We start from the raw sequence: 26781 nt of genomic DNA on the forward strand, positions 1-26781 counted from the left end.
CTGATGTTATACCCACTTATCTCTTCTGAATCCCCTGGTGCCAGTTATGATTGACACTCCCATAAGCTGGAGCAAATTCAGCCTGGTGAAGATGTAAGATATGCTAAAACAGGGCTGGCTTTTGCCTCTCATTTTTCTCTTCTGCATTCAACAAGGCAGTCACAAACTTGTTTACTAATAATCACATTGCTTTGACATGCTTTGCTTTATTCGGATCACATCACTACATGGCATGTGCATTGAATGTTACATCTGTAAAGTGTAAGAATTAATGCAGGTTGCCAAGCTCTGGTGTAGAAAGAGAGATGAAATGGCTGTCAAATGTGCTTAGCATTAAAAATACATTATTAACACAGCAATTTGCATAGACTGATGAATCATTTTTGAAATCTACATATCCTAGTTAATTCTATTATCTTTATATTATTTTAACCAAAAAGTAATACCATGCTTTACAAGGCTTCCACCAAATAATGGCTATATTTGGCATTTGTACCAAGAACTCCCCATTACTGTGTTACCAGATTGCAACAAAATGCTGCAAGGATAAGTAAAATAAAATTAAAAACAAAAACAAAAACAAAAACAAAAACAAAAATCTCCCAAGGCTTTGCTCTCTGTACTTCCCTTTAGGGATAATGGATTCTTATTCTTTCAATGAACATGTACTTATCAGTGCAGCCTAGGAGGTGAAATTAATGAAAGCCCCTTGGGTCACGGTGAGATTTACAGTTTGACATTCATTTGGGGTTCTCTTATGTGTAAGGATAAGTCTCAAGCAGATTCAATGACATTTATAGTACTCTGGGTAGGTGATGGAAGAGTTCCAACAGTGCCATCATATGTTCATCACCTTCCTCGCTTCACACACATTCTTCACTTCTTACCTCAGTGACTTCTAGAGTCTGGCAAAGTTCAGAATCTTCACAACTATGAAGACAATCACAGATGTTTTAAGTGAATCTTTCTTTCTAGAGTGCAAACTATGAATACCACAGTAAGAAAAACAAAAGTTCCGAGGGGACATTTTCATTTTTAAATGTGATTTGCTCTTAGCATTTAAGTGAATTTCACAGTGAGCACCTTAACATCCACTTCAACATGCCCTGATGATTGCCTCTTCTGTTCTAATGATGTCTGCAACACATACATGCCCATGGTCAGAATTTAGAACTATTTACTAGCAGATCACCTAACAGTCCTTAAAAACTGAATGTGGACTTGCACATATCAGCAATATTGAAGTTAGAAGAAAGCCAAATTCAAGCCACACCAGTGTATTTCTATTACATTATATATATGTATGTATATATACATATATATATATATATATGTATTTTAATATAATGTTCACTTTGAGATACAGAGGGAGAAAGCAATGACCAGACTACTCAAAAAAACAACCAGCATTTATTGGAATGCTGGGTATCTGTGGAGGTGTAATAAAATCTTGTCAGCACTCCCATTACAATATGCCAATTTTCAGGGGTTTATAACTCTGACATAACAACCTACTATGCAGAGAAATTTAGAGTGTGTACCCTCTGCCAAAGAACATCAGAAGTAAAATAGGACTCACATTGGATGAGGCATTTTAAGTATTTTAAGAGAATAAATAAAATTTTAGAAGTGACTTGATATTTTCTTGAGCTGGTGCCACATAAGACAAAAATGTGGCTTTGATTTCAAAAAGTGTCAAATCCTGCAGGCCCTGTGTATGCAGAACTCCCTCCTCACTGAGAATCATTTCTGTGAGAGAACTGAAAGCAGTGCCATTATACAGTTTTGTTAATGTCATCAAGAGTTATATTAGCTTTTTGCCATTTCAGAGACTGAAATGCTATGGTGTAAGATTGCCCCTGGGCACACAGGCAGCATGATAATGACTTTTTAAAGATGCTCTCATATGCAGATTACATATAACAATAACAATTTGTTACTATCAGGCCATTAATGACAGTAATTTATGCCTCTGTCTTACACCCAGAGTATACACATAATGGCTATATGCACACCTCTCAATGAGGATGTCTCCTATAGTGAAGACTAATGGTCATTTGGAATGCAGGGAACAGCAAAATGCTTCCAGAGAAGGAATTTCAGTAAGTGAAAGAAACAGTTACCTGTCTATAAAGTGGAATGGATTGTATAAAGTTTTCAAATGAAGCATTTCAGATACTCTTAGATGTATTTCTGCATACTATGTAAACACTGCACAGAGAAAAGCTGGCATAGCCAGAAGTCCCAAACTAGCATAAACAGATTACTGAGAATCAAAGCAGGTCTACAGGAACACACAAGCATATACCTTTAGATTTCAAGCCTGGCTCACACTGCAAGACCCACACTGCATGACACAACACATAACTGGGAATGAAGGAGGAGAGAGGGATGTTAACATTTAAATTTTCATAGAATCATTGAATTGTTTCAGTTGGAAAAGACCACTAAGATCAAGTCCAACCATCAACCTAAGACCATCAAGGCCATTAAACTGTGTCCTGAAGTGCAATGTCCACATGTTTCTTGAACACCTCCAGGGTGTTTGCCTCACTGCTGTAAAGATATTACAAAACCAGTGCTTATATTGGTAAACATCTGCAAACTATAGCATCAGTTCATAAGATGCTCTATAATTTTCATAGAATCACAGAATGGTTGAGATTGGAAAGGACAACTGAAGGCCATCTGTACTACGCTTCTACACAAGCACAACTACCTAGAGCCCATGACAATGTCAGTATCTTCAAGGACAGAGGTTCTGCAAATGGTTATAAAACATCTGTTAGTCCCAACTGAAATATGTGTGCAACAAACCAGAAGACATCTTATTTATTCTCTTCATATCAGTCTGAGAGGTGGCAAGGCACAAACACATAGTGTATCTCTATGCTAAAGGAACAACTTGCATATACAGGCTTCATGATGAGGAGTCTGATGAAGTACAACTAAAGTGTATAGGCACATGAAGCAGGAACAAGTAGAAATAAAAGAGAGTAGGCAATTCTAGTAACAAAGGAGAATATATCTTAGTATGCTGAAACCTCCTCCATGATCATGAAAAAAAACAAACAAACAAATAATCAAAAAAAAAAGAGAGCAGGAAAAAAAAAAAGGAAAACCAAACCCAACCCAAACAAAAAACTTTGGAGAAGATGCATGTTTCCTTACTGTGAAAAGATAAAAGATAAACAGTTTTAGACCAGAAAAAGCTAAGTTCTTTATACCAAGTTTTGAAGCCAGTAGATCTCCTAGACAGATTGCATTAGAACTTTTGGTCTTGCATGTTAGCAGACACAAAATAAGAGGAAAGTTGATTTGTTATAAGCAAATATATTTTTCTCTTTTAAAAATAGAAAGTATTAGTACAAAAGCAGAAGTTGTCATGTTGTGGGATAGATAAAGATGTTATAGAAGGAGATGTGGTGTAGAACTGACTCTAAGATACCTTTCTCTATATTTAGTACTCCAGCTTATAGCAAAGATATAACCACGGGGCTCCACCATTTCCTTCCCTGAGCTGCAGAATCACTTCTACATGTTTTCTAACTGGAGGTTTCAGAAGAACCCAAAGAGACACCATAATGCACTCCTGAAAATTCTCAGTCTTTACTAATCCATAGGGAGCTGCTAATAGGTGCCATTAATGTCATATGTGAGGATCAGATGATGTTTTAAAAGAACATCTGCAGTGTATGCACGGCACGATGACAGGCACAGAGATTAAATAACTTGTCCAAAATCGTACAGGAAACCTGTAACCAAGATATTCAAACCCACTCTGAACTCCAGAACAGTTCTTTAACCCCATCACTCCTGGACAGTGCTCTCAGATCACAGTGGCTAAATCTTTATTGGGGTGGACCCTACATAATTTCCAGAAGGGTCATATTTAATGGATGAAAATGTTATAGAAAGTGACATAACAGAGTTAAGCAATGTTAGGGAGTGACAAGTTCAAAAAGGCTACCTGAAACACTTCTTTATTTCTTAGTAGTTCCTATAACCTAGATTTTAGCTTTAATTTTAGGTTAGACCCAGTGAAAGTTTCTTACCCTCCCTCCCCAAACTCCAGAAGTTCTATGTTTTTTTTTCTATAAAAGCAACGTGAAACCGTTATGTAATTTAGTACAGTCTAAATTAAAGAGAATAGAGTCAAGTGTTCATGTTCCTGCCAGTCCAACATTCTACAGAATACAGCAGCCAGTGATTATTATTGATGTTCCTTTTAAGATTTATGCCTGCAATATCTAATTCCACTCAAAGCTCCACGGATAAGACTTTATTCCTGACTTATCCCTTATTATAGAATTAGATGTAAGAAAATATTATAGTGTTAGAGTTACTGCTCAAGAATGTACATAGCCCTTGGCCTATAGCAACAGTGAAGTTTACTTATTTGAGCCCACAATCAATTTAGGCCAAGCTGGGCTGATCTGACTTGGCTACTTCAATATAGGCAGACAGCTACTCCTGCTTAGCTGTAATCTGACTGTGCATCCGACCACGTTACCTTCGAGGGACCCCACCGGCTCTCCCTCTTAAACACCATCAAGCAGACATCTGGTCCTTTTCTTGAAGTTCTATTTATCTCTCCCTAACAAGCTGGCTTATTATTTCACTTCAAACAGGGGCCCTTCTTCACTCCCTCTATAATCAGCACTGATTACCAAGTATACACATCCTATCATTTTAGGATATGCAAACTCTCTCTCCAGACTAGACAGGTCAACTTCTGTGCTTCAGTTATTTTCTGCATTTGGCTCAGTATGCAAGATCTTTGCATTCAGTTAAATCATCTACACTACCTCTTTTCTGGCCTCTGAATGGACTGCTTTCTAGGCATATTTATTATATAAATATTAAACACTAATAATTGCATAAATATATGGCTAATTACTGAATGCTTGCCAAACAGAATACATCCTAATTAGATGGAATAAAAATGAAGACCAACAAAGTGAGTCATTTTAGAACAAGGCCACCCATACAAATTACAAAATCAGAAGTTGATGGGAAAATAGTGTTACCAAGAAAAAAAAAAAGGCAACCCAACCAACAGAATAAAAGCTTTGTCTCCCTTGTTCTTTAAAGCCTGACATGAGAAACTCTGTTCAAAATGATTACAAATTTCAGTCTGCCTTCAATTTTTCACTACTATATCTGCACTTGCCAGAGAAATGCAGCCCACTCTTGAATAGTCACCTCCTCAAAGGAGCAAGGAGGAAGTGAAAGGGTATGGAACAAATGTGACCATACCATAAAGGTTCAGGAAAACTCACAGACACAGAATTAATGTAATAATCAATGTAATGGTCACCTCATAGGCAGGATGACTGTGATTCCAAGAAAGATTCTTTCCTGTGTAACACTCTGTAATTGCTTCAAAACATGATGCAAATTGGAACATGGTCTTTGCCTTTTTAATTCACATTATAATGTTAGTTGTGCAATAGTTTACCAGAAAAGCCTTGAGGCTAACTGTGAAAAATTAATACCTTCTGTTTCAATAGAGGAAGCATGTGCAAATAGTCTGTATTCTTTATATCTGTTATAATGACAAAAGGAGATTTTTACTAATCAAAGGAAAATTTAATAGCCAATATGTGATGATTCCAGCTTACATTGTTTTCATTTTTAGCCTGTTAAGATTCTTCCTCTTAGTAGATGAGTGTGGGGTTTTTTTTAATCTTTATTACAACAGAAACATTAAAATGGTACTCCCATCCAGTTTTTCATTAACTGACAAAAGTACAATTACAGCAACTAATAAATTAATTGTTATTTCCCCTCAACAGTCTGTATTCAGACCATGATAAAGCAAATTCCATAATGAAACATTCCGTAACAAGAGTGAAAAATAAAAGAAGAAAATCAATCTTGTGCCAGAACTACTTAGAGAAAAAATCCAAATGCTCAAAACAACCCAAAACCTAACAGGTAGGTAAAACCAGAAGGGCACTTCTTAAGATGCAATATGCTTCTGTCAGGTAATACACTGAGGTGGTGATGGGGTAAAGGCCCTACCAGAACAGCTTCATTATTCCTCCTACTCACTGAATTAAGCCCATTTACAAGAAATCATACTCGGTGCATTGTCCACGAACACTTCCACAATAGGAATTGTTTCCTGCAGAAAATCTGGAGGAAAGTACCAGAGGTGGTACTTGGGCAGAAATCACAGCGTCTTAGAATGGTCTGGGTTGGAAGGGACCTCCAAAGGTCATCTAGTCCAACTCCCTCTGCAGTAAGCAGGGGGATCCTCAACTAGATCAGGTTGCCCAGAGCCTTATTGAGCCTCACCCTGGTATCTCCTTGAACTACCTCCCTGGGCAAGCTGTGTCTTAACACAATTTCAGGAGATAGTTAATTAAAAATCTGGATATTTATCTCCAAACATTTTAGATTCACTTAGTTAGAGATGCTATTATGAAATACTTTTGAAGTCCTAGAATATAATTGTCATGGGTACTGTTAGCTTTCAAGGAGTTATGTCTTCTAAGCACTTAAGGAACCTCTGAAAATTAAAGGGCTATCAGAGCAATGTTTCATTAGGAGACAAATTCCAGAGAGATGGTACTGAGGGGCTTACTGTTGTCCTGCCAGCACTTGGTTGAGTAGTTTCATACTCATTAAGAACAGTGCCTTTCTGTCTGCTAGGCACTTCAGTGTTGAGACCCTGGTTTAATGTTTATTTTCTCCATTATGTGTCTGAAATCAAGTCACACTGAAGACTGAATTTATTCTTATCGCTGTCATTTCTTTCATCCAGGTGCCATATTATTACTAAAATAAATTATTTTTCATGCTAATTTGCCGACCAAATTATTTTCCTCTTCCCTTTTGTCTTCATAACCTTTTATCCTTTACTTAGTGTTTCAAAGACATGTCAGTGTTGCTCAGATTTTTTTTAGTTTTAACATGGAATTAAACAAATAAACTGGAAAAAGTGGGAGAAGTATGTTACACTGCCTGAGCATGATGAAACTCCAACAGCAGGAGAATTCACAGCTGTCCAATCTCTCTCCTCATCATGAGTAAGCACTGTCATACATATGGTGCACAACACTGACCTCAGATCTTCTTCACTCAGATTGCATCTGGTTCTTAATTAGTTTGATTTATAAAATGAAACATAATTGACGCCTTTGCAACATTATGTTGCCAGCAGCACAAATAATAAATTAAGAATGAGTGAAGTAAGTGTCTCTTTGGTCATGTATGCATCATGCCACGCTGCATATATACAGCATTATCCTGGATTTCAGCATTCACGTTTCATGGGGTTTGGGCTGGCTCATGCTTACATCCATGTTCCTGCAACAGCTATATAACTGTGGTTGATTGATTGATATGATTAATAAAAAGGGTGCTCTCTGCAAGGATGTGAAGCTGTGGAAATGAAGCCTTATTTTCCAGTGTGTATACACAACTCTTCTGTAGTTGCCCGAAAGTTTGTATTTGTATTCTTGAAAAGAAGCTGTCATCAGAGAGCTGAACTAAAACAGGACTGAAAGGTTAAACAGCATTTGGAACAGACATGCTCCCAGAGAAACACTCTGCCAGCTACACAGCTACAAAAAGTACAGACGTGCTGGGGAACACAGCAGAGCTGAGGAAGAGCCTAAAGATGCCTAAAAGAGGACAATCAGCTTACCAGATGGCCCCCTCCTTGCTGGTTCATTCATCAGGTTGGCCTGTCCAGTCGAATGAAGCCTTGATGGATCGCATCTGGCTTAGGGCGGAGGAGAGAGGGAATCTGTCTGGAGCCCTGCATCCTGAATACAGGAGAGGAGTGAATAAGGTTTCAGATGGACAGAATAGGCAGAAGGGTCAAAGTGGGGAGGAGCTTGGTAGCTGAGTTAGCCTTTGAAGGGCTGGTTCTATTGTCCTGACATTCAGTTTTAGCTAGAGCAGCTATGTGCACCAAGAAGGATTCATCTCGTTAGCCTACTGAAGTGGTGAAGGGCACATAACCACTGTAAGAAGGTGCAAATCATCCAGACAGGGCTAAAAAGTATGTTTGCAGAGGAATTGCACTTAGTCTTCTTTTGTTCTGTGGTTCTAATTAGAAGGAAATCCAGGAAGAGCACTGATCTGCATGCAAGAAGATGGGAAGGACAGCAGAAGCAGGTGTCAGTGAAGGAAGTGGCACACAAAGGACTGGAGTGGAAAAATGGTGGTTTCCCACCTACATTAATGTAGTCTTTACTTCAAAAATAACATCACATCTTTCTGTGCCAGGGAAGTTGTTTCAAATGGCACTCACCTGATAGTCAACATCAAGGCAAAACAGAACATCAGGGGATAACGGAACAGAGTCAATAGCGACGACAGTGAAGAAAGAAGGGGGAGAGGAAGTAGAAAGCTATCAGGTATGAAAGATATATACTGAGAATATTTTCATGGCTGTTCTCAGACCAGATGGAGCTAACACTACTGTAGCATGAGAAAGTGCAACCTTGCTAGGACCACAAAATTGTATAGTAGAAAGGAGTTGAATATACTACTTCAACTGCAAGGTGAAATCATACAATGGGAATGAAAATTAATTCGGTGCCTGGCAAGACAGAACTTCTGAGCATTACTGGAATGTACTGAGGCCCCTTGGTAATATTAATATTAACTTGAAATTCTACCAGGCTTCTAGAGTTTGAGACTAGTCTGAAGATCTATAGTGCTGACTTCCACAGCTCACATTGCTGATCACTTCATCACTAGCAGAAAGGGCTCATCTTTTGGAGTCCTTAGACACAGCCTATTACCTCACAGGATGAGATTACATCTTAGAACTCTGACAGATATGTAAATTACAAAATTGATTGCTTTTCCAACAAAGTATGATCTAACATAGTTTCTGATCCAAAGCAGCTTCAATCAGGTCAATCGTCTAAGGACTACGGCTGAAGGAACCTGAGTATCATAAATGAGGAACTGCATTTCCTCTGCTATAAAAACAAATTATTTCAGGGCCTTGACACTTACCACCTAATACAACTACTCACCCCAGGAAAAGTATTTGCACTGGCAGGGTATCACTTCTTGCATATTGATGGAATGGAAGCTAGAATCTCTCCTTTCCTTTGAAAAGCTATGATATCCCTGCCTGCCTAGTCCAACAGCGAGGCAGATAAGGCAGTACAGTGTTCTCTTATCACCACACAGCCAAGTCATTATTCTTACAGGCTTTCCAGCACACAGACCAAGGCACACTTGAGATGTGATTCTTATAAAGTGACTTGGACCCAGCAGTGTAGTGTCACTTGTAGGTCTTCAGTAGACTGTGATAGTTGAGGCCTGTAAAAGACATTTTGCTTTTAACTGAGAAAGGAAGTATGCATCCCAAATAAAATTATGAGTTTTATGAAATACAATTTAATGTCTCAGTAGTCTAAATCCACAGAACTGAATTGCTTCATGAAGCTCAGCTACCTAAACTATCACAGGATTAATTTTGGTAAAACTTAGACCTTTCTACTCAGCAAAACATCAACAGCTTCCCTATGTTTCCTTGGTTTAAAGTCCATAGCTTTCAATTTCTGCATAAGCAGAAAAAGATCTTATTGAACAAACCCTTTCAACCACACTAAAAAGCAGATACTTCAATAATTTTGTATTAAGAATTTCATCATTAACTACATCATTCATAAAGAAAAAAAAATCAATAATCTGAGGTTATTCAGGTATCCTCAGTTTATAAAAATGTTGAACTTTGCTATTTGAACAGCTCCAGTTTTAATGCCATGCTGAGAAAAAGATTGATAGTATGATATTTATAATATGTTTTTTCACACTATGAACACTCCTGGAGAAGCAAGATATGTGCGTGTGGATGGCAGATTCTAGCACACAAGTGCCAGATAATAAATTAGTTTGTGTTTGTTGCTTTTTAATACATTGGAATAATTTATTTTTAACTTTACTACCTTCAAACAATGTATCTTGCTACACAAGTATCCCCTATGACTCCTGGTGGCAAATCTATGCCTGTTGAGAGCGATGCTGATCAATGCTGTTTCCTAGATTATGCAGCATATTCTTTTATGATTTTAAACTTCTAGACATTATTCCATCCTACTAATATTGATAGGCATAGCAGAAAAATATGGGATGCAAGACACACCTCTGAGCATACCACTTGATTTTACTTTCCATGATAACCACTAGCCTGGATCTGACTTGGTGTGTTTCAGAGTTGCACTTTGAAAGTTGCACTTTGATATATTAAAGAAGTCAGGATGATAATTAAAGACATTAGAAATATATAAGCATGTGTTTTCCCTTGAGAACTGCCATTATCAAACACCCTCTGGCATAGATAGCAGCTGGGCAACAAAGTTTCCCAAGGCTCTTGAAAAACTGCATGAAACCGCAAAAATGTCCAAGGATTTACTGCTCATATCCAAGGGACCATATGGGTGCTGTTATTCTAGATGTTCATTGTACATCCATCAAGACACGATGGGTTTAATGATGTACTTGCTAAGGCAATTTGTACCTGAGGTCACTGGGTTAACTTTGGAAATGGGCAATGGAATAGCAGTGCCACCTCTTAGCTCTTTGAGGTATATATCTGGAAAGAAAAGTCAATCAAAAACCACAGGAGCTTTAGCTGGCAGCTGAGACAATGGCAGAGAGACCTGTCGAGAAATGCCAAGAGAAACTAATTCAGGGAAAGAAACTGATTTCAACACAAGAGCTACTCTTGTGGGAACAAAAGACTCACCCTCCAAGTATGTGTTTGACAGGTGCTGCTAAAAAAACATTTTCAGGAACAAGATGTGGAAAAAAGAATCCAAGTTTTATTATATTAAACACACAGTGACACACATGTACTTTCAAAACAAAGCAGTGATGATCATCTGGCTTTATTACTTGAGATATCTAAAAGAGAGGTTGCATTTGTTTGTCTGCTCCAGCTGTTTCTAAGTAGTTTAGAAATACTTGTTTATTAATTGTGAAGAGGTGAGGAGAAATAGAAAATACTGGAAGATAAGTTGTGAAATGGCATAGAAAGACATGCAAGATAGTTAGTGATTGATGTGATTATACCAGGTTATTCCCTTTTAAATAGGTGACACATTGCCTATACTTTTAAAGAAGCACAAGGAGGACATAAATGGCAGATCAAACTTGCTGGATGGAAAGAACAAAAGAAATGGACATTTAAATATGAAGAGCCTTGGAGCTGTAACATGTATCATAGGTATGATAATCTAAGCATGGCTGAGAATAAATATTGTTTATCATAGAGGGGAACCAACAGAACAGTTCATCACTGAAGCGTACATCACAGAATTCATAGAACGGTTTGGGTTAAAAGGAACCTTAAAGATCATCTCGTTCCAACCACCCTGCCATGGGCAGGGACACCTTCCACTCGACCAGGCTGTTCAAAGCCTCATCCAGCCTGGCTCTGAACACCTCCAGGGAGGGGCCATCCACAGCCTCCCTTGAGCAACCTGTTCCAGTGCCTCATCACCCTCACTGTAAAGAATTTCTTCCTCATATCCAATCTAAATTTCCCCTCTTCCAGCTTTAATCCATTGCCCTTAATCCTATCATTACAAGGCTTTCTACAAAGTCTCTCCCCAGCTCTCTTGTAGCCCCTTCAGGTACTGGAAGGCTGCTATAAAGGTCTTCTCTTCTCCAGCCTGAAGAAACACTTCCATTTTAAAAGAAAATACCCTCTTTACTATGCACTCACCAAAATGTTTGGCTCAAATTCAGAGCTCAAATCACCAGATAGGCATTGAATACTTTGGGGAGAGGGGGCTTTATTTCTGCAGAAACAAAACCACATGCCATTAAGATTGTTCTCTTAATCCAAAGATAAGGCCTGGCCCTGTTCCAAACAAACCTGTGGTTGCTCCTACTCCATAAATCCTACTAAGAGCTTTGTAACACCACATTTATACAGTAAAGATGCACCATGTCTTCTGTCAGAAGAGTTACTGCATCCAAAGGCACTGTAAAACATTTGATTTGGGGTTTATTCCATTAGGAAACAGAATGGCATAAGCAAAATGGAAACATCTTTTGGGAAAAGCTTGAAGTCTCTTTATGGAAAAGACGTATTTGCTAGTTTTTGAAGGCAAAAATTGCATTGGCAGCATATCAAAATGTTTACATCTGCGAAAACACTTTTATCATAAAATTCTGCCCTCTCTTGAACAACCTAAGGAAACCATAAGACCATTAGGAATTCACTTCTGAAAGCAGGTATTGCTGTGAGCACACTGTTTGGGATGCAGGAGACTGGCATTAAATTTGAAGTAACACTTTGTGGAGACCACTCACCTGAAAAGAGACTGTCAAGATATTCTGATTCCATTGCCAAAGGTCTCATTTCAACTTACTGATGCCATGGCAGCACAAAATCCTTATCAGATGTCTAAATTCCTGCCAGTTTTTTGTCCTTTGTTGTGATCTTACAGATTTCGGAAGGGTTAATTTCCTTCAAATAAGGAATCTACCACACATTGCTGGAGTGTATCAACACCTGCCTAAACATCAGAGATTTTCATCTAAAGTTTTAGGCCTTTTCTGGTTTTGAGTGTATCAGAAACACCACACAAATCATTTATTGCCATTTTCCCCATTTCTGCTCCTCTGCAGAAACCCAACACAAAGACATGCGAAAAGTGAGTGCCTAGACAGAGTGTACAAGTTTATGTAGTTAAGGATTTGTTATGTCATAGAGTCATAGAGTTGTTTGGCTTGGAAAAGACCTCTGAGATCACCAAGTCCAACTGTCAACCTAAGACCACCATGGCCATTAAACCATGTCCCATGGGAGACCAACCCCCACCTCACTGCAACCTCCTTTCAGAGAGTCGTAGAGAGCAATGAGGTCTCCCCTCAGCCTCCTTTTCTCCACACTGAACAATCTCAATTCACTCAGCCACTCCTCATAAGACACAGGTTTAGTTACCAGGACTCACACGGAAAACATGAGGTGATTTTCATATTGCATTAAGTTCTTACATTTTGATCACATAATTTTAGAAGGGATAAAGGTTTATGCATCTGGCAATCTACATTATCAGTGGTCCTTGCATTACTGTTTGAGAGAGTAGGATTGCTTTACTTCACATTAGCAAGCAGCTGCCCATTTAACCAAGGCACAAAGCCCAAGAAAAATTACTCAGCAACACACATTTGAGCTCAGAACAGAACAAAAAGATCATGAGATGTGAAAACCAAAGATTTCTGAGAGAGGATCTGAAGACATTCAGTGAGATGTATGATGGCATTTAAATTTACATTTTTACATTACTTACACCAGAAAGGCACTACAGCCTCCATAACTTTGGGCATTTTGTCTGCAGAAGGGATTGTAAATATGCAAATTTTACAAATAAAGGATTCTGGCACATCAGTTCAAGGAACAGATTCTGCAATGATTACAGGATATTGTCTACAATATAGAATATAATATAATCTTAGGAGAAATGGGGGTTTCTTGTGATTTTTGATGAATACACACTGTTGTGTCAATAACAACGTAGCAAATCATAATATTTGTAGTATATTTGGGCAGCAGAGTTAATAACTGAAGTATCATATGAGCTTGCCTTAAGGCTATCTGGGAAGTTTAGGCACCCAACTAAATGAATTAAGGCTTATGCTCACATTCCATACAGCAAGAGAAAATTCTTTGATTTGAAGTACAGAAACAGAACATCCCAACTTTCTTCCCATGGCAGATCCCAAGCTGCACTGTTCACATGCTAGTGCCACCAGATCAGGTAATATTATCACTTTGTGAAGTAGAGAAGTACTTGTCAAATGCCACAATGTTACCTAAAGCACAAAATAATCCCAAAGGGTAATACAATTTCATTAATTCTCTTGAGGAGGGGGACTTTTGTTTGCCTCTGCACTTGAGAGAATTTTGGAGAAAAGCAAGATATGAAAAATCGTTTAAGTAAATAAGACTACTAATCCTAGCAAATAAAAGAATGGGTTTCTGTATTAGATTCCCTGAGAAAATGCAATCTGTTTATAATATCTGTAAGACAGGACTTCTTCAGCAGCCACCAAGGCAGCCTCTGCTGCATTAAAGAATTGTGCTTGGCCAGGAATATGGGAGGGATTTTGAAGCTGAGGTGACAAAAAGATGTCAAAGATTTTGCCCACCAGTATGGGGAAATATTTTTCTGCTCCAAACTCAAGTGGGTTGTGCACTGATTTGATCCTCAGAAACACAAATGCTCCGCAAATGAGAATAGGGTTTGTTAGAGGCTTTTCTTACCACAACATCAAACTGTTTTTTTCGACAGCCCAGACACACAGTAGTACAACTGAGGAGAAATTTGCCTAGAGCTCAGGTTACTAGGAATGCTGGAATTTTTTTAAACAAGAACAATCACTCATGCTTATCTAGCAGATATATGCAAGACAAAGTCATAGTCAAGTTTGTTTGTTGAAGTGGCATAAATAAATCAAGACTTGCTTAAGATTAATGATGTTTAAATGACTTGAAATCTCACCTCAACCAAATTATACTCTGATTTTGGTTTTGACAGGAATATTTGTTTCCTTCAGGAGATCATGCTCTAGCATCAACCATGGACTGTATCTCTGGCTGAGCAACTTTGACATAAAAAGGCTGACATGCATAGTGGTAATTTTGTTCTGGATACTGCAAGATTAAATCTTCAAGTGGATTCTTAATTTCAAGAGATTTCAGTTGGCTGTTTTAAGGGGATTTACACATTTAACTGATTGAAATGCAACACTGGACTTCTTTTTCTAAGCCATCCTATGGAGAAAGGTTCCTCACTCCCACTCAGATCAGGAGTCATTTTGCCATTGGCTGTGACTAGGAGTAAGAGCGGGTATTAAATGGGTAACAGATTGGAAGGACAAGGCTAATTAGTGATGTGAGCTAAGTATTTAAACATGAAGACAAATGCTGAGACCTTTTTTTACTTTGCCATGCTGTGCAAAGCAAACCACCTCACATTTAGGAGGCTTAATTCATGTTACACCATTGATGAATATGAAATGCATTTTAAAGAGGTTTGCTTCATTTTCTCCTATAAGCTCAGAGAACACACAGAGATTTATTTCCTACACAGAAGTAAAAATATAAAGAGAGACAGACTTCATGAATGCTATAAGATAAAAACATACCTAATGAAAACAAAACAGGATATGTTTAAGCAGATTTAAGAATTTAGGTTTTTATAGTATCATTTAAGAAAATGGTGCCATCACTCTTCTTGGTTGGAGCAGCTAGAATAAAAAATGACAACAGCATTGTCTCTTTATTTGACATTTCATGTATTACTTTTATACTAACACATATATACCTCACACACATCTGGACCAAATAGGGATTTTCTTCATTATCAATTCAAATAAAAGATATAAGAGACTGAATCTGACTATAATTTCTGATAGGGTAATGTTTGATTTTTACAAAAAAGCAAACAAAAAACAAGATGGAAAAACTTCCCTGAATATTCAAGTAGAAATACATAAAGAACTATTTCCAGCATTCTTGAGATCACTCCTTGCTCTTCCTCACATGACCTCTATATAAGTGTCAAAGCAAAGGATCGGTATAAATTTATTGCTCAGCTATATGAAATGGGCTTCCTTTTCCATCACGCATGAAATTCCACTTCCAAACACTACAGAATGACACTGTGTCCTTCCAGAAGTGCTGGAAAGCATAGTGCTACAAAGTGCCCTTCTGGGCTTTGCTGATCTAGCAGGCTTCTCTTTTTAACTGGAATACTTTGGAACCCTTAAACACACAAGAAACAAAGTGTTTCCTTTGGGAGATGTAGCAAATTCTTAATTTTATGCTCCCATCTACATCCAGTCAACATAGGATCAACATTTATTTATCAACACAGTTTCAGATTTTCACCTTATGTCTCTGGAATCTGTGGTATCTCTGGAATTTCAAATTAATAGAAATAAACCAGGCAGTAAATCCATCCTTTCATTTTATTTAAGCCAGTGAGCTGTCTCCTGGATCTAAATTCAGTATTCATTTTACTTCTTATCTACTGCAAAGATATTGGAAATAGTTTAAGAGATATAATGAAGATGCCATTAAAGAAATGATCTCTGTGGTAATTGCCCAAGGGACAAAATATAAAGTATCTGGAAGTCCCAAAGCAACTGAAACCCAAGTTGTTCAGATACACATTATACATGTTTTATATTTACCTTCATTTTTCTTGATGGTGAAGTTTGGATTGTTTACCATTTCAGGAAGAAGACTGTACAGGAAATAATGTCCATTTTTAGGGTCATCTTTGTCAACTGCACTGACAATCTGAATTACCTGCAACAGAAAAGGCTCTCATTAGGTATCCACACACCTGATAAACATACAGTAATGGAAAATAAAGCTCAAAAAATTCCATCCTATCAGGCACATTGCTCATTTGTCTACATGCCAGATTAAAAATATTAATTTAAGACTTTGCAAGGCTTTTACAGACCTTAGACCGAAAGTCTGTGGGACAGGGACTGTATCTGGACCATTTAAACTGTTTCCAGAAGAAGGGGGCAGGTACATAACAGAAGTCAGTAAAAATTGCTGCTGATTTAGGTGAGTAATAAATTATTATTCTGCAATAAAGTACTGTACTAGGCACATAGAATTGTTTTAAAAGTCCATTACTAATAAATGATTCCCAGAATAATGCAGGATACTAAGGTCAGAAGAGGAGAGCGTGCTTGGACATGCTGAGTAACTTTAAATGATCAAATATCTTTGTATGAAGCACCTCATATGATTTCTATGACCAGCTCCAGTATTTGCAGTGCATTTGCCTCTTTTATATCCAACACTTAAATAAGACACTGCAGCTGATCATCTTGCAGTCACAATAAGCTGCACAGGAATATGAAAGGAGGAAGCATTATTTGAAAACAATCAGGAGGTTTGAACTGTTTTTCAATATTTGGTGCATTTACTTTTGATTCCAAATATTTTCCTGAGAAGTAGAAACAAAGACAACTACGGATCAAGATCGTGCACTCAGAGTTGAATTTCAGTGGTACTTAGCTTATGCTACATGAGGTTCATGAGAAATTTAATCAGAATTATTGACCTTTCCCATGTCCACTGAATTCAATAAGATTTTTGTCTTATGTAGTCATTTTTTTGGTAAGGCCTAAAGTAGCTGACTGATAACTTCTTGGACAATTAGATTCAAATTAGGAATCGCCACAGATTTCATCTTTTGAGTAGAGTTAAAAAATGGAAACAGGGTCTGATGCTGTGCAAATTCATAGGCTTATACTTGAAATTTTCAAAGCTTCCCTAACAAAATGCTAATAAAACTAATATACTGGTTTTAGGATAAGTGAAAGGATTATCAGTCTGTATATGTTACATATAGGATTAATATCCCACTCCTCCTCCTGTGTTCTTTAAAAGTCAAAGAAAGAATGAAATCTCACTGGATAACTGCAAGGGAACAACATTAAAACGTTTATATTTGAAATTGTGTATGCAAAAAGTTGTTTGAGCAGGTAGGGATACATAATTTGTATGACAGACTATGAGGGAATTTGAGACAATTAACTCCTTGCCTAATCAGATTCTGGATAGGTCAGGTTTATTATCAGAAATCTACAGAAAAAGCTTTTAGGTTGTTTAAATACCAGATCATCGAAACATAGACTGCTAGGGGTTGGAAGGAACCTCTGGAGATCATTGAGTCCAACCCCACTGCCAAAGCAAGATCACCTATGGCAGGTCACTCAGGAATGCATCCAGACAGTTCTTAAAAGTCTCCAGACAATGAGACTCCACAACCACTCTGGGCAGCCTGTTCCAGTACTCCAGCACCCTTACAGTAAAGAATTTTTTTCCTCATGTTCAAGTAGAACTTCCTGGGTTCCAGTTTGTATCCACTGCCTCTTGTCCTGCCACAGGGCACCTCTGAAAAGAAACTGGCACCTTCATCTTGACACCCAGCCTTCAGGTATTTATAAAGATTAATAAGATCTCTGTCTTCTCTTTTCCAGCCTAAACAGCCTCAGAAGAATAGCCTATTTTTTTTTTCATAACTGCATCTGCCAAGCAGAAGCCTTGGCTGATATGATTTCAAACATATGTATTAGAAGAGATGGACAGAAAAAGGCCTAACAGCTTTTGCTTGAATAAATAGCTCTCCAATTTTACAGCTGCATGAGAGATCCTAGAGAGCTGTGCAGTGTGAAAAACTACTAAACAGCTGAAAAGCTTATGAGCAGATGCTGTCTGTCCCACTGCAGAAAGGGACCTACTGGCAGATGCGGGACATTTTTTCAGCTACCTTTTTGCAGAGGTGTGAGGTATTAAACTCTCCATATGTGCTCAGCCCAGAGCTGGACTAGGTACTGGTATTTCTGCATCACATGTAAGTGCAGTTTAGAATGGAATCCTAACAAGTATCTTTAGGCAGATACATTTTATGATTGTTCCATTTTTCAAACACTGTGAGAATGGGAAAGCAGTAGGGGAAAAGGGTAAGGGCAGAGTGAAATCTGGAAGGTCAGCTGCAGGTAATAGGTGTAGTTTATCAGATGGTTATGCAATTTTATCTCTACTGGCTACATAACTGTTAATGCTTCCCAGCATTATCTAAGAGTTGACTTTAAAAATTCACTGTCTCTAGGTTTTCAGTCAGCATACCTGAAAGCCAGTAGCCAAGAGCATTACTAATATGGGTTTCCAGCTCACAGAAATCATACACTTAGAATATCATCTAGATTAGAAATGTAAACTGGGCATATTCTTTGTCACTTCTTTGTTGGTTTGGTTTTGTGGGGTTTATTTTGTTGGTGTTCTTTTTGTTCCAGGATCTATAGGTACCTCTTAATGTCCTACAGAATTCTTTCTTATATTTCAGTTCTCTCCCTCCATTCCCTTCACTGTTTACCAAATCATTCTTTCTCTGAAAATGCACAGAAAATTATATGCAAAAGACAGGCTTAGTGGAATACTATATTTGTTGTGTTACACATGCACACATCAAGGAATTAAGAGTTAGTGTTCCCATAGCAACCTTATTCCTTTGTGCGTTTGCATTAAAATAAGCTCTCAAAAAAAGAAAAGGGGGGGAAAAAAGCAAGAAAGCATAACATATATACAGCAATGAAAAGCTGCTGTGTCTTTTACTCCATAGGGGTGAAAGAAGTCTAGTAATTCTCATTACCACATTGTTATTAGAATGCTGATGAGCATACTTCACTGCTCAGTGTGGCGTGATCATGTAATGGAACACTTATTGAAGTCATTCTCCAACTCTTAATTTGTGATTCATGACACAGTAGAGGATCTTCCAGGGCTGACCTGCCTTACCTAACACTACAAATATTTTTCCCTCCTTAGTAAGAACTTGCATAAAAAAGAGGTGTTCCAGATAAGAAAACTGGTCGATACTACTAATAAAGTGAACAAGAACTGAGCTTTTTCACTCAGAAAGACTACAGTGAAAGTTAATAACCCCTCTGGCTGTTCAGTCTTGAAATTTATGAAATCCTGCCATGTAAAATTTTGACTTTCGTATTACACTAAAAATTCAGGTAGGTATTTGATTCTTTACATCCATTCAGTAGGAACACAGTAAATCATAGAATCATAGAACTGTCAGGGTCAGAAGGGACCTCAAGGGTCATCCAGTTCCAACCCCCTTGCCATGGGCAGGGACACTTCACACTAGATCAGGTTGCTCAGGGCCCCATCCAGCCTGGCCTTACAATCTTGAGGGGATGGGGCTTCTACCACCTCCCTGGGCAACCTGTTCCAGTGTCTCACCACCCTCATGGTGAACAACTTCCTCCTAACATCCAAAACTCAGCATGTGTTACTTAACAGGTATCTCTGGATTGAAATTAATAGTTAAATTATTCCCTAGGACAATTCAGCATTACAGTCTGCAGGTTTGCATTGCACTTCTACATACTTCTACAAAAGCACATATGTTTGAAATAATATTTCTAAAACATAATATTTCTAAATTACCAGTGTGATCATAATGAATTATGTAGAAGGACAAACAGCAAACCACAGTTCTTATCAGTGAATTGTAACCATCTATCACAGTATCATAGCATATCAGAGGTTGGAAGGGACCTCAAGGGATCATCAGGTCCAACCCCAGAACAGGATCACCTAGGGTAGTCTGCACGGGAATGCATCCAGGTGGGTTTTGAAAGTCTCCAGAGAAGGAGACTCCACAGCCCTTCTGGGGAGCCTGTTCCAGGGCTCTGTCACCCTCACTGGAAAGAAGTTTCTCCTCATGTTGAGGTGAAATCTTCTCTGTTCAAGTTTGAACCCATTGTTCCTTGTCTTATCACTGTGTACCACTGAAAAGAGCCTGGCCCCCTCCTCCTGACACCCACCCCTCACATATTGATAGACATTGATCAGATCCCCTCTCAGTCTTCTCCAGACTAAACAGCCCCAGGGATCTCAGTCTCTCTTCATAGGGGAGATGCTCAAGTCCCCTAATTATCCTTGTGGATCCTATGTGCAATTATAGTATATGGTTCTTTGTACCTATCTATGTGCAATTAAAATACATGGTACTGTTGAAAACACCTTTCCTGCAATGCAACTTCTTAACCTTAGAATGGTTCCTAAGTAGCCAACTGTTCCCTGCTCTTATTGCAGCTCTTCTTCCAACTCTGACAAAACTTTTGCAGTTACATTGGTGTTCATGGTTATTTCTGAATCACTTTGCAGATTCATAATACCATAAGCAACAGACTCATCACAGGACAATTTTACATTTACCTTTTCAGCAAGAGGCAGCCCTTTACTGCTAGAACCTGCATTTTGCCATTTGAATGAGCTTTGACTCTTCAGAGAAACAAAGATCTATCTGAAGATTTCTTCCATTAGATAAAGGCAATTCTATTATAACTGAATAAAATAGACAGGAATTGTGAAAGACTGAGAGCACATTGCATTCAGTTCGATATTGCTCTAGTCTGAACATTGTCTTGAGCACTGAGACATCATTGTCTTCACTACTTCAGTGCTTGAAAATACTGTTGCTTTGTTTTCCCTGGAAAAGTCTGGGTGTGGACTGGGGAGCAACAAGTGAGACACATTTCATATGCAACAACATAGATTCTGTTCTACAGGTATCAGAAAGTCAATTGGGCTGCAAAACAAGCAGCTGTACAGCTATAGCCAGCAGAACCAGGAATGTTCTGGCTTTAGTAAATGCAATTATGCAAAACCAGGAATAACAGGAAGAAATATGAGATAGTTATGGTAAGCTTAGAGCTACTGTAACAGTAGGATTAAACTTTTTTTTCCCCTAAAACTGGCAAAACCCATTTCTGGCAACGTTCTGTCATCTGTAAAAATGTGCACGGAGCACACAGATATGTGCATAGCCAAACACATCTCCTTCTCTTCCTCCTCTCTCTACCCTCTCCTACTAGCTGTAGTACCTCTACAGTCAGAAGTAGGTTAAAGCAAAGCAAAGGCGTCTGGAAATGTTATACATCAACAGTTCCTAATACACTCTGTAACATCACCAGCAGCTGCACTTGCCACTTGCAATTATATCAGAACCCAAAATAGAATGCTTAGAAACCAAACTGAAAAAGCTGCTTCAATGTATTTAGGGACTGCAAATAAGGTCTCATAAGAGGTTCAAATGTAATCTCCCTTATGGTAATTCAAATTTGATTTAAACTTAGATTTAAGTTGAACTGCAAATGGAAATGGACTGGAATTCCAGAACACAATTGTACATTTCCTGCATATATAACACGTTTAAAATTTGAAGAACTATCCCAATTAGGTTTGTGCTACTATGTAAAAGACTAGTGTCTCTCTCTTTTTAGCTCTATTTCATCTTTTGGATTCTACATCTTGACTGATGAATACTATTTCTCCCCAAAATTGAATATAGAATAATAACTCTAAAAAAATAATAATCAGATAGTGTAGATACTAAAATCTTTACAGGAGCAGATAATTTTGGAATGATTACTTAAATTTAGTATCTAACCTTGGTGATTATTCTGGACTGGTTACTGTTCCCATCGTGTTATTTGTTTCAAACACAAAAGAAATTGGGGGATCAGTGCCACCTCATCCATGCTGGCAACCAAATGTTTAACAATCATCTGTAAAGTTCACACAAGAATTCATGCTCAAAAGTGACAACTGCCATCAGATCAGGAGTGTAACAGGTGATGGTAAGAGGTGATAAAGAATACCGTGGTTTTTAATGAAAGTTTTCTCTAAGTGCTTAAACAAAAGCTTCTTTTATTATCTGACTCTAAATAATGTCATTCATTTTTTGTATTCTAAAATGGAATGTGAACATTTTTCACCACCTATTAAACCACCTGAAATGTGGTACCTAGATAAATATATTCAGCAAACACTACGCAACACAGCTTTCTGATTTCAGGGAAGCTTAGTGAGCTCTGGATAAAGGGATACTCATTAGAATTTAATATATCCTAGAAAACATCACTGCTCAGCATCTCAATCCACCCTGAGCTAAAGAGAAATCCACTCTGAGCTAGAAGAACTTACATACCAGCAGCAACATAACTGTCTGCCCATAAAGGTACATTTCAATAATCTGCTTTTCAGTGGTTACAGAGAACACTCTTCTTAAATGACACTTTTTTGCCACCATTTTAATAAACAAAAAGGGGTGGTGGAAGTCAAATCACTCTCTGTAACAATCCAGTCGTGGCAGAGGGAGGTTGGCATATACTACTACATAGGCTGTCATTTGACACTACTAAAAGACAATAATTTCTAACTCTATTGTCAGGTAACCTTCTTTGGAGCACAGTGGATGTAATGCCTAACACCCACATGAGACACAGGAATAGTTGGATTACCAAGACTAGTGTCATGCTGTCAGCTGCTGTTTATTTAAATAAAATGTCACAATCTAGAAAAAAAACCCAGAAAGTTTAAAAACAGTGAATTGTAAAATACAGCTAAATCTCATTTGCACTGCATTGCTTTCTAAAAGTCTGTGCATATCCTTGAATCTTTAGCGTCTCATCTATGTGGCATATGAGATATTCTTCCCTATTTCTGTGCATTTGTCCTCCAAAATAGATGCCTTTTAAGAAATCTGTATCATTTTCTTTTGTGGAAAAAAAAAAAAAAGCTACACAGGTTAAATCTTGCTATTTATTTTACCTTGTAGAGTGTTGTGCAATTTCTTTTGCCTACATTTTTATTTCACTAAATCAAGAAGGAAATTACCTGTTAAGATTTGTTTGGTTTCATGTTGTTTGGGTTTTTATTTTTTTTGTGTGAATTGTAATGAAAATTTGAATTCCACTTCTCCAGCACCTCATCCCTCTTTAGATATTTCAAATGCATCTGCAATTTATTTGACTTTCCATCAAGTTCTGGTTTGCTTTCTTGACTTTTCCCATAGAAAAGTAAGAACTAAATACATTTTTATATACATATTTTATATAGAAAATAAGTTTATATTTATTTATAACTGAGACATTGGGAAAGGGAAAAGGTTTTATTGTTATATGTATTTCTTCCAAATTATAGCTGAGCTCACCTACAGTACAAACTGGAATTAAGGTCGGTTTATAATTTACCTATTAACAGTCATGAACCTATGAAGTGATGAGTTCCACCACACAGAGTGGAAATAGCAGAAACTTGAAGATGCTCAGATTTTTTTCTGGATGTTGTCTCAAGATAGTTACTTTTAATTTAAAACTTATAATTTAAAAAAATATGTAGGTCCATACAGAGAGAGATGTATCACAGAATACAATCACGGGTTTATCTGAAATGATTATTAAAAGTCATCATGAACACATAGGCACAGATTTGGGGAAGAAAGATAAGCTGACAGAGAGAAACTGCACCCCATTCTTGCACACCAAAGTACACAAGATAAAACCATGGGTACACTTACCTGCCCAGGCTTCCCATTCTCACATAGGAAGGCTTCATGCTCCGATGCAAACTCAGGAGCGTTGTCATTTACATCAAGAACTTTGATAACAACAGGCACCCGGGACACTTGACTGTGATTCCCTAAGAAAAGAAATCAAAGCAGATAAGGTGAACATATTTAATGTGAGACTGATGCACAAATGCTTACATAGTGACCATATTCTTCCTCTCTTCTCTCCTTGCTTAACTGGGTTGTCTTATCTGTAATGAATCACGGAGTTGGAGCATGAGATAAAGAAGGATGGCCAGTACTTTATGGCTGGAATGAATAAATAGATCCCTACTGCAAACAGCATTTGTTGGAGATTAGTTCAATGAATACCTTTCTCGAACTAAATTGGTGAGATTTTTCTTTGATGAAGTTTGTATTGTTTTATTGATAAAGTCTATTATACATGGATAAGGGAAAGCTGTAAACAACATAGATTTATTTCTTTGTTTATCTTCGGCAGAGCACAGAACATTTTACTCTATTAGTTGCTCTGACTGCACATCTATTACTTCTTCATTGCAAATAAGATTAATGTGGAGACACACGTTGTGAGAAAGGCAGATGGTAGACTGACACAGACAAAACTAGATAGTTCTTAGGACTATTAAAGCACTTTGATTCATCTGCCATTGAAAAAAATATGACCTGTGAACTTCTTTCTTCACGAAAATCAAGCCTCATTATTTAGAATAAAGACCTATTTTGCATAAAAGTGTTTATCACTGTAAAGAGCACAATAAACTTGCTAAGCTGTAGGGAAAGAAAAGCTAAGCCAACAGTACATTTTTTACTTTGAAGAGTTGTTCTAGTGTCTTTCTTTCAATTCAGTATATAGCAAATTTGTTTTAAGAGATTATAATTATTTTCCCCAAAAAGGTAAAACCAGGAATTTGGTTTAAACTGAGGGGACCCGGTGATCTGGAGAGTGACTAAAGCTGTTCTATAGCACATGCATACCTTCATAAGTAACTCAACTGTAGTTTCAAAATCTGTCTCTTAGTGAATATATTCTGCAACCATAGTATTTTATCCTGTTTATATCATCAACAAGCTGAAGAACTGCACAGTATGAATTACACTCTGGGTCTGACTTGTAATTGAACTAAGTGGTTTTGCTTAATCTATTACTGCAGGCAAGAAAAGTGCTACCATAAGTCAGGGTATCAACTTACTCACAGTTGTGATGGCTTAGCAGCTGTCCACATGGGTTCTGTTCTCTGGCAGCACAGAACTGGTTAGGGAAAGGCAGGACAGAAGTTCCTATTGCCTGGTATTCACTGTACCTCTCGTAACAAATGTCTATGAAGTAGAAGTAGGTGAGGCTCCACCACTGGCAGGTAGCAATTGGTGGCAGCCCTACCAGTGGTAGAGATGATTAAAGGAAGATTGTACTCTGTGTACAATGTACATGGTGTACTCTGTAATTTTCTGTGGTTTCCATCAAAGTTAGTTGTGTTGTGTTCTGATCAAACCCTACCCTAACTCTTGTATTTTATTTTTTTCCCAAGACAGATACAATTTTTAAGGCTCCACCTATAACTCTAAATGTGTAAATTGCCACTGCTATACTAACTTACTTTAAAACAGCATAAAAATAGCTATTTCAAGACACAAACCCAGACTATTACCTTTTGTATTAGTGCTGTAAAAAAAAACAAAACACTTTGTTTGCTGGATAGCCTGAAATGTTACATTCTACCTGTGTAGGATATCAAAGATTATGAGACACCAGATTGTAAATGCTCCCCATTTGAAGGGGTGAAAAGTTTTAGTTCAGAAAGAAATATGATAAAGAAGAAAAAGAAATCTCCACCAAATCCTGTAAGAATACTCTTTATGTCTATTTTGCATCATATGATCTTGCTTATTAACGAGTTGAACACATATGCCATGAAGTAATGTTTGAAATAGAAGTTAATATGCAAATCATGAATCCCAAACATTTTAAACACTTTTTTTTCCCTCTTAACTTGACAAAAATACAATGAATCTTGAGCTTATCAGAATTCTCAGCACTAGTGTCATATTTAAACACTAAAGATTTACTTTTATCTAAATTAATGAAATGATGACAGTTCAAATTTTAAAGACATTACAGAGAAATGTAATTAATTAGATAAGCTTCTAAAGAAATTATTCATGTCCCTTGTGACTGCCCCCAAAATGTTTGTCTTTCATCAGAAATACAAACATTAAATTTAAAGATATTATAATTAGAAACTTGATGAGAATTCATTAAAAAAATTAATTTACTAAACACAAGAGAGACCCAACTGGTTTGGAAATCTCCAAACAAGGGGATACCCAGAGCCTATTGAGGGTTCTTGTGGCTATAGTGGAATTTATTGTTGAGGAAAATAGAGAAGATGGAGAGGGAATTTTATCTGTGGCTTCCACTGCCCACCAGACTGAAGGCACTGCATTCTTCTGTCATTGCAAACTTTCAATGAAATCTCACTTGATGTTAAGTGTTTTCCTTGCAAATAATAATTAAAAAAGAACCCACCCTAAGCACACCTATTCAAACAAGTTGATGACTTCTCAGTAAGCAAATCCAGACTTCACTTGTGGATGAAAACACTGTGAAAAGAAAATAGTTTCATCTGCCCATTTTCACCCTTCTAATGTCTGTGAAGTTCTCAGTGGTAAAAAACACATGTGCAGGGGATGTCCCTCTCCAGTTCAAATCTCTTTGCCCAATATCCTTGAAACAAAATGTAGAAAGTGATTGAAGTGGATCCACTCTGACCCACAGAGTGCACAAACTGTTACACTCACAGGGGCAAATGTCCTTTGTACAGCTGGCCTTCAGCCTGGTTAGCATTCAATGCTCAGGACTTTC

At 37.6% G+C, this 26781-nt stretch overlaps 1 protein-coding gene across 4 annotated transcripts in view; it reads right to left on the bottom strand.

Moving 5' to 3' along the window:
* CDH8 (cadherin 8) overlaps window positions 1–26781 on the bottom strand; it is a 144584-nt gene that overhangs the window by 9782 nt on the left and 108021 nt on the right. For 2 of the 4 annotated variants that reach the window (XM_054389749.1, XM_054389748.1), the window contains 2 exons: window positions 23907–24028; window positions 16192–16309 (listed from right to left, as the gene is read on the bottom strand). In XM_054389749.1, the coding sequence (XP_054245724.1) occupies window positions 16192–16309; window positions 23907–24028 (240 nt within the window). Of the gene's footprint in view, window positions 1–16191; window positions 16327–23902; window positions 24029–26781 lie in introns of all 4 variants that reach the window. The other 2 variants (XM_054389750.1, XM_054389751.1) reach the window with 2 other exon arrangements.

This window comes from Indicator indicator, chromosome 19 (genome assembly GCF_027791375.1).
Source record: "Indicator indicator isolate 239-I01 chromosome 19, UM_Iind_1.1, whole genome shotgun sequence".
In the NCBI taxonomy this organism is placed as follows: domain Eukaryota; kingdom Metazoa; phylum Chordata; class Aves; order Piciformes; family Indicatoridae; genus Indicator; species Indicator indicator.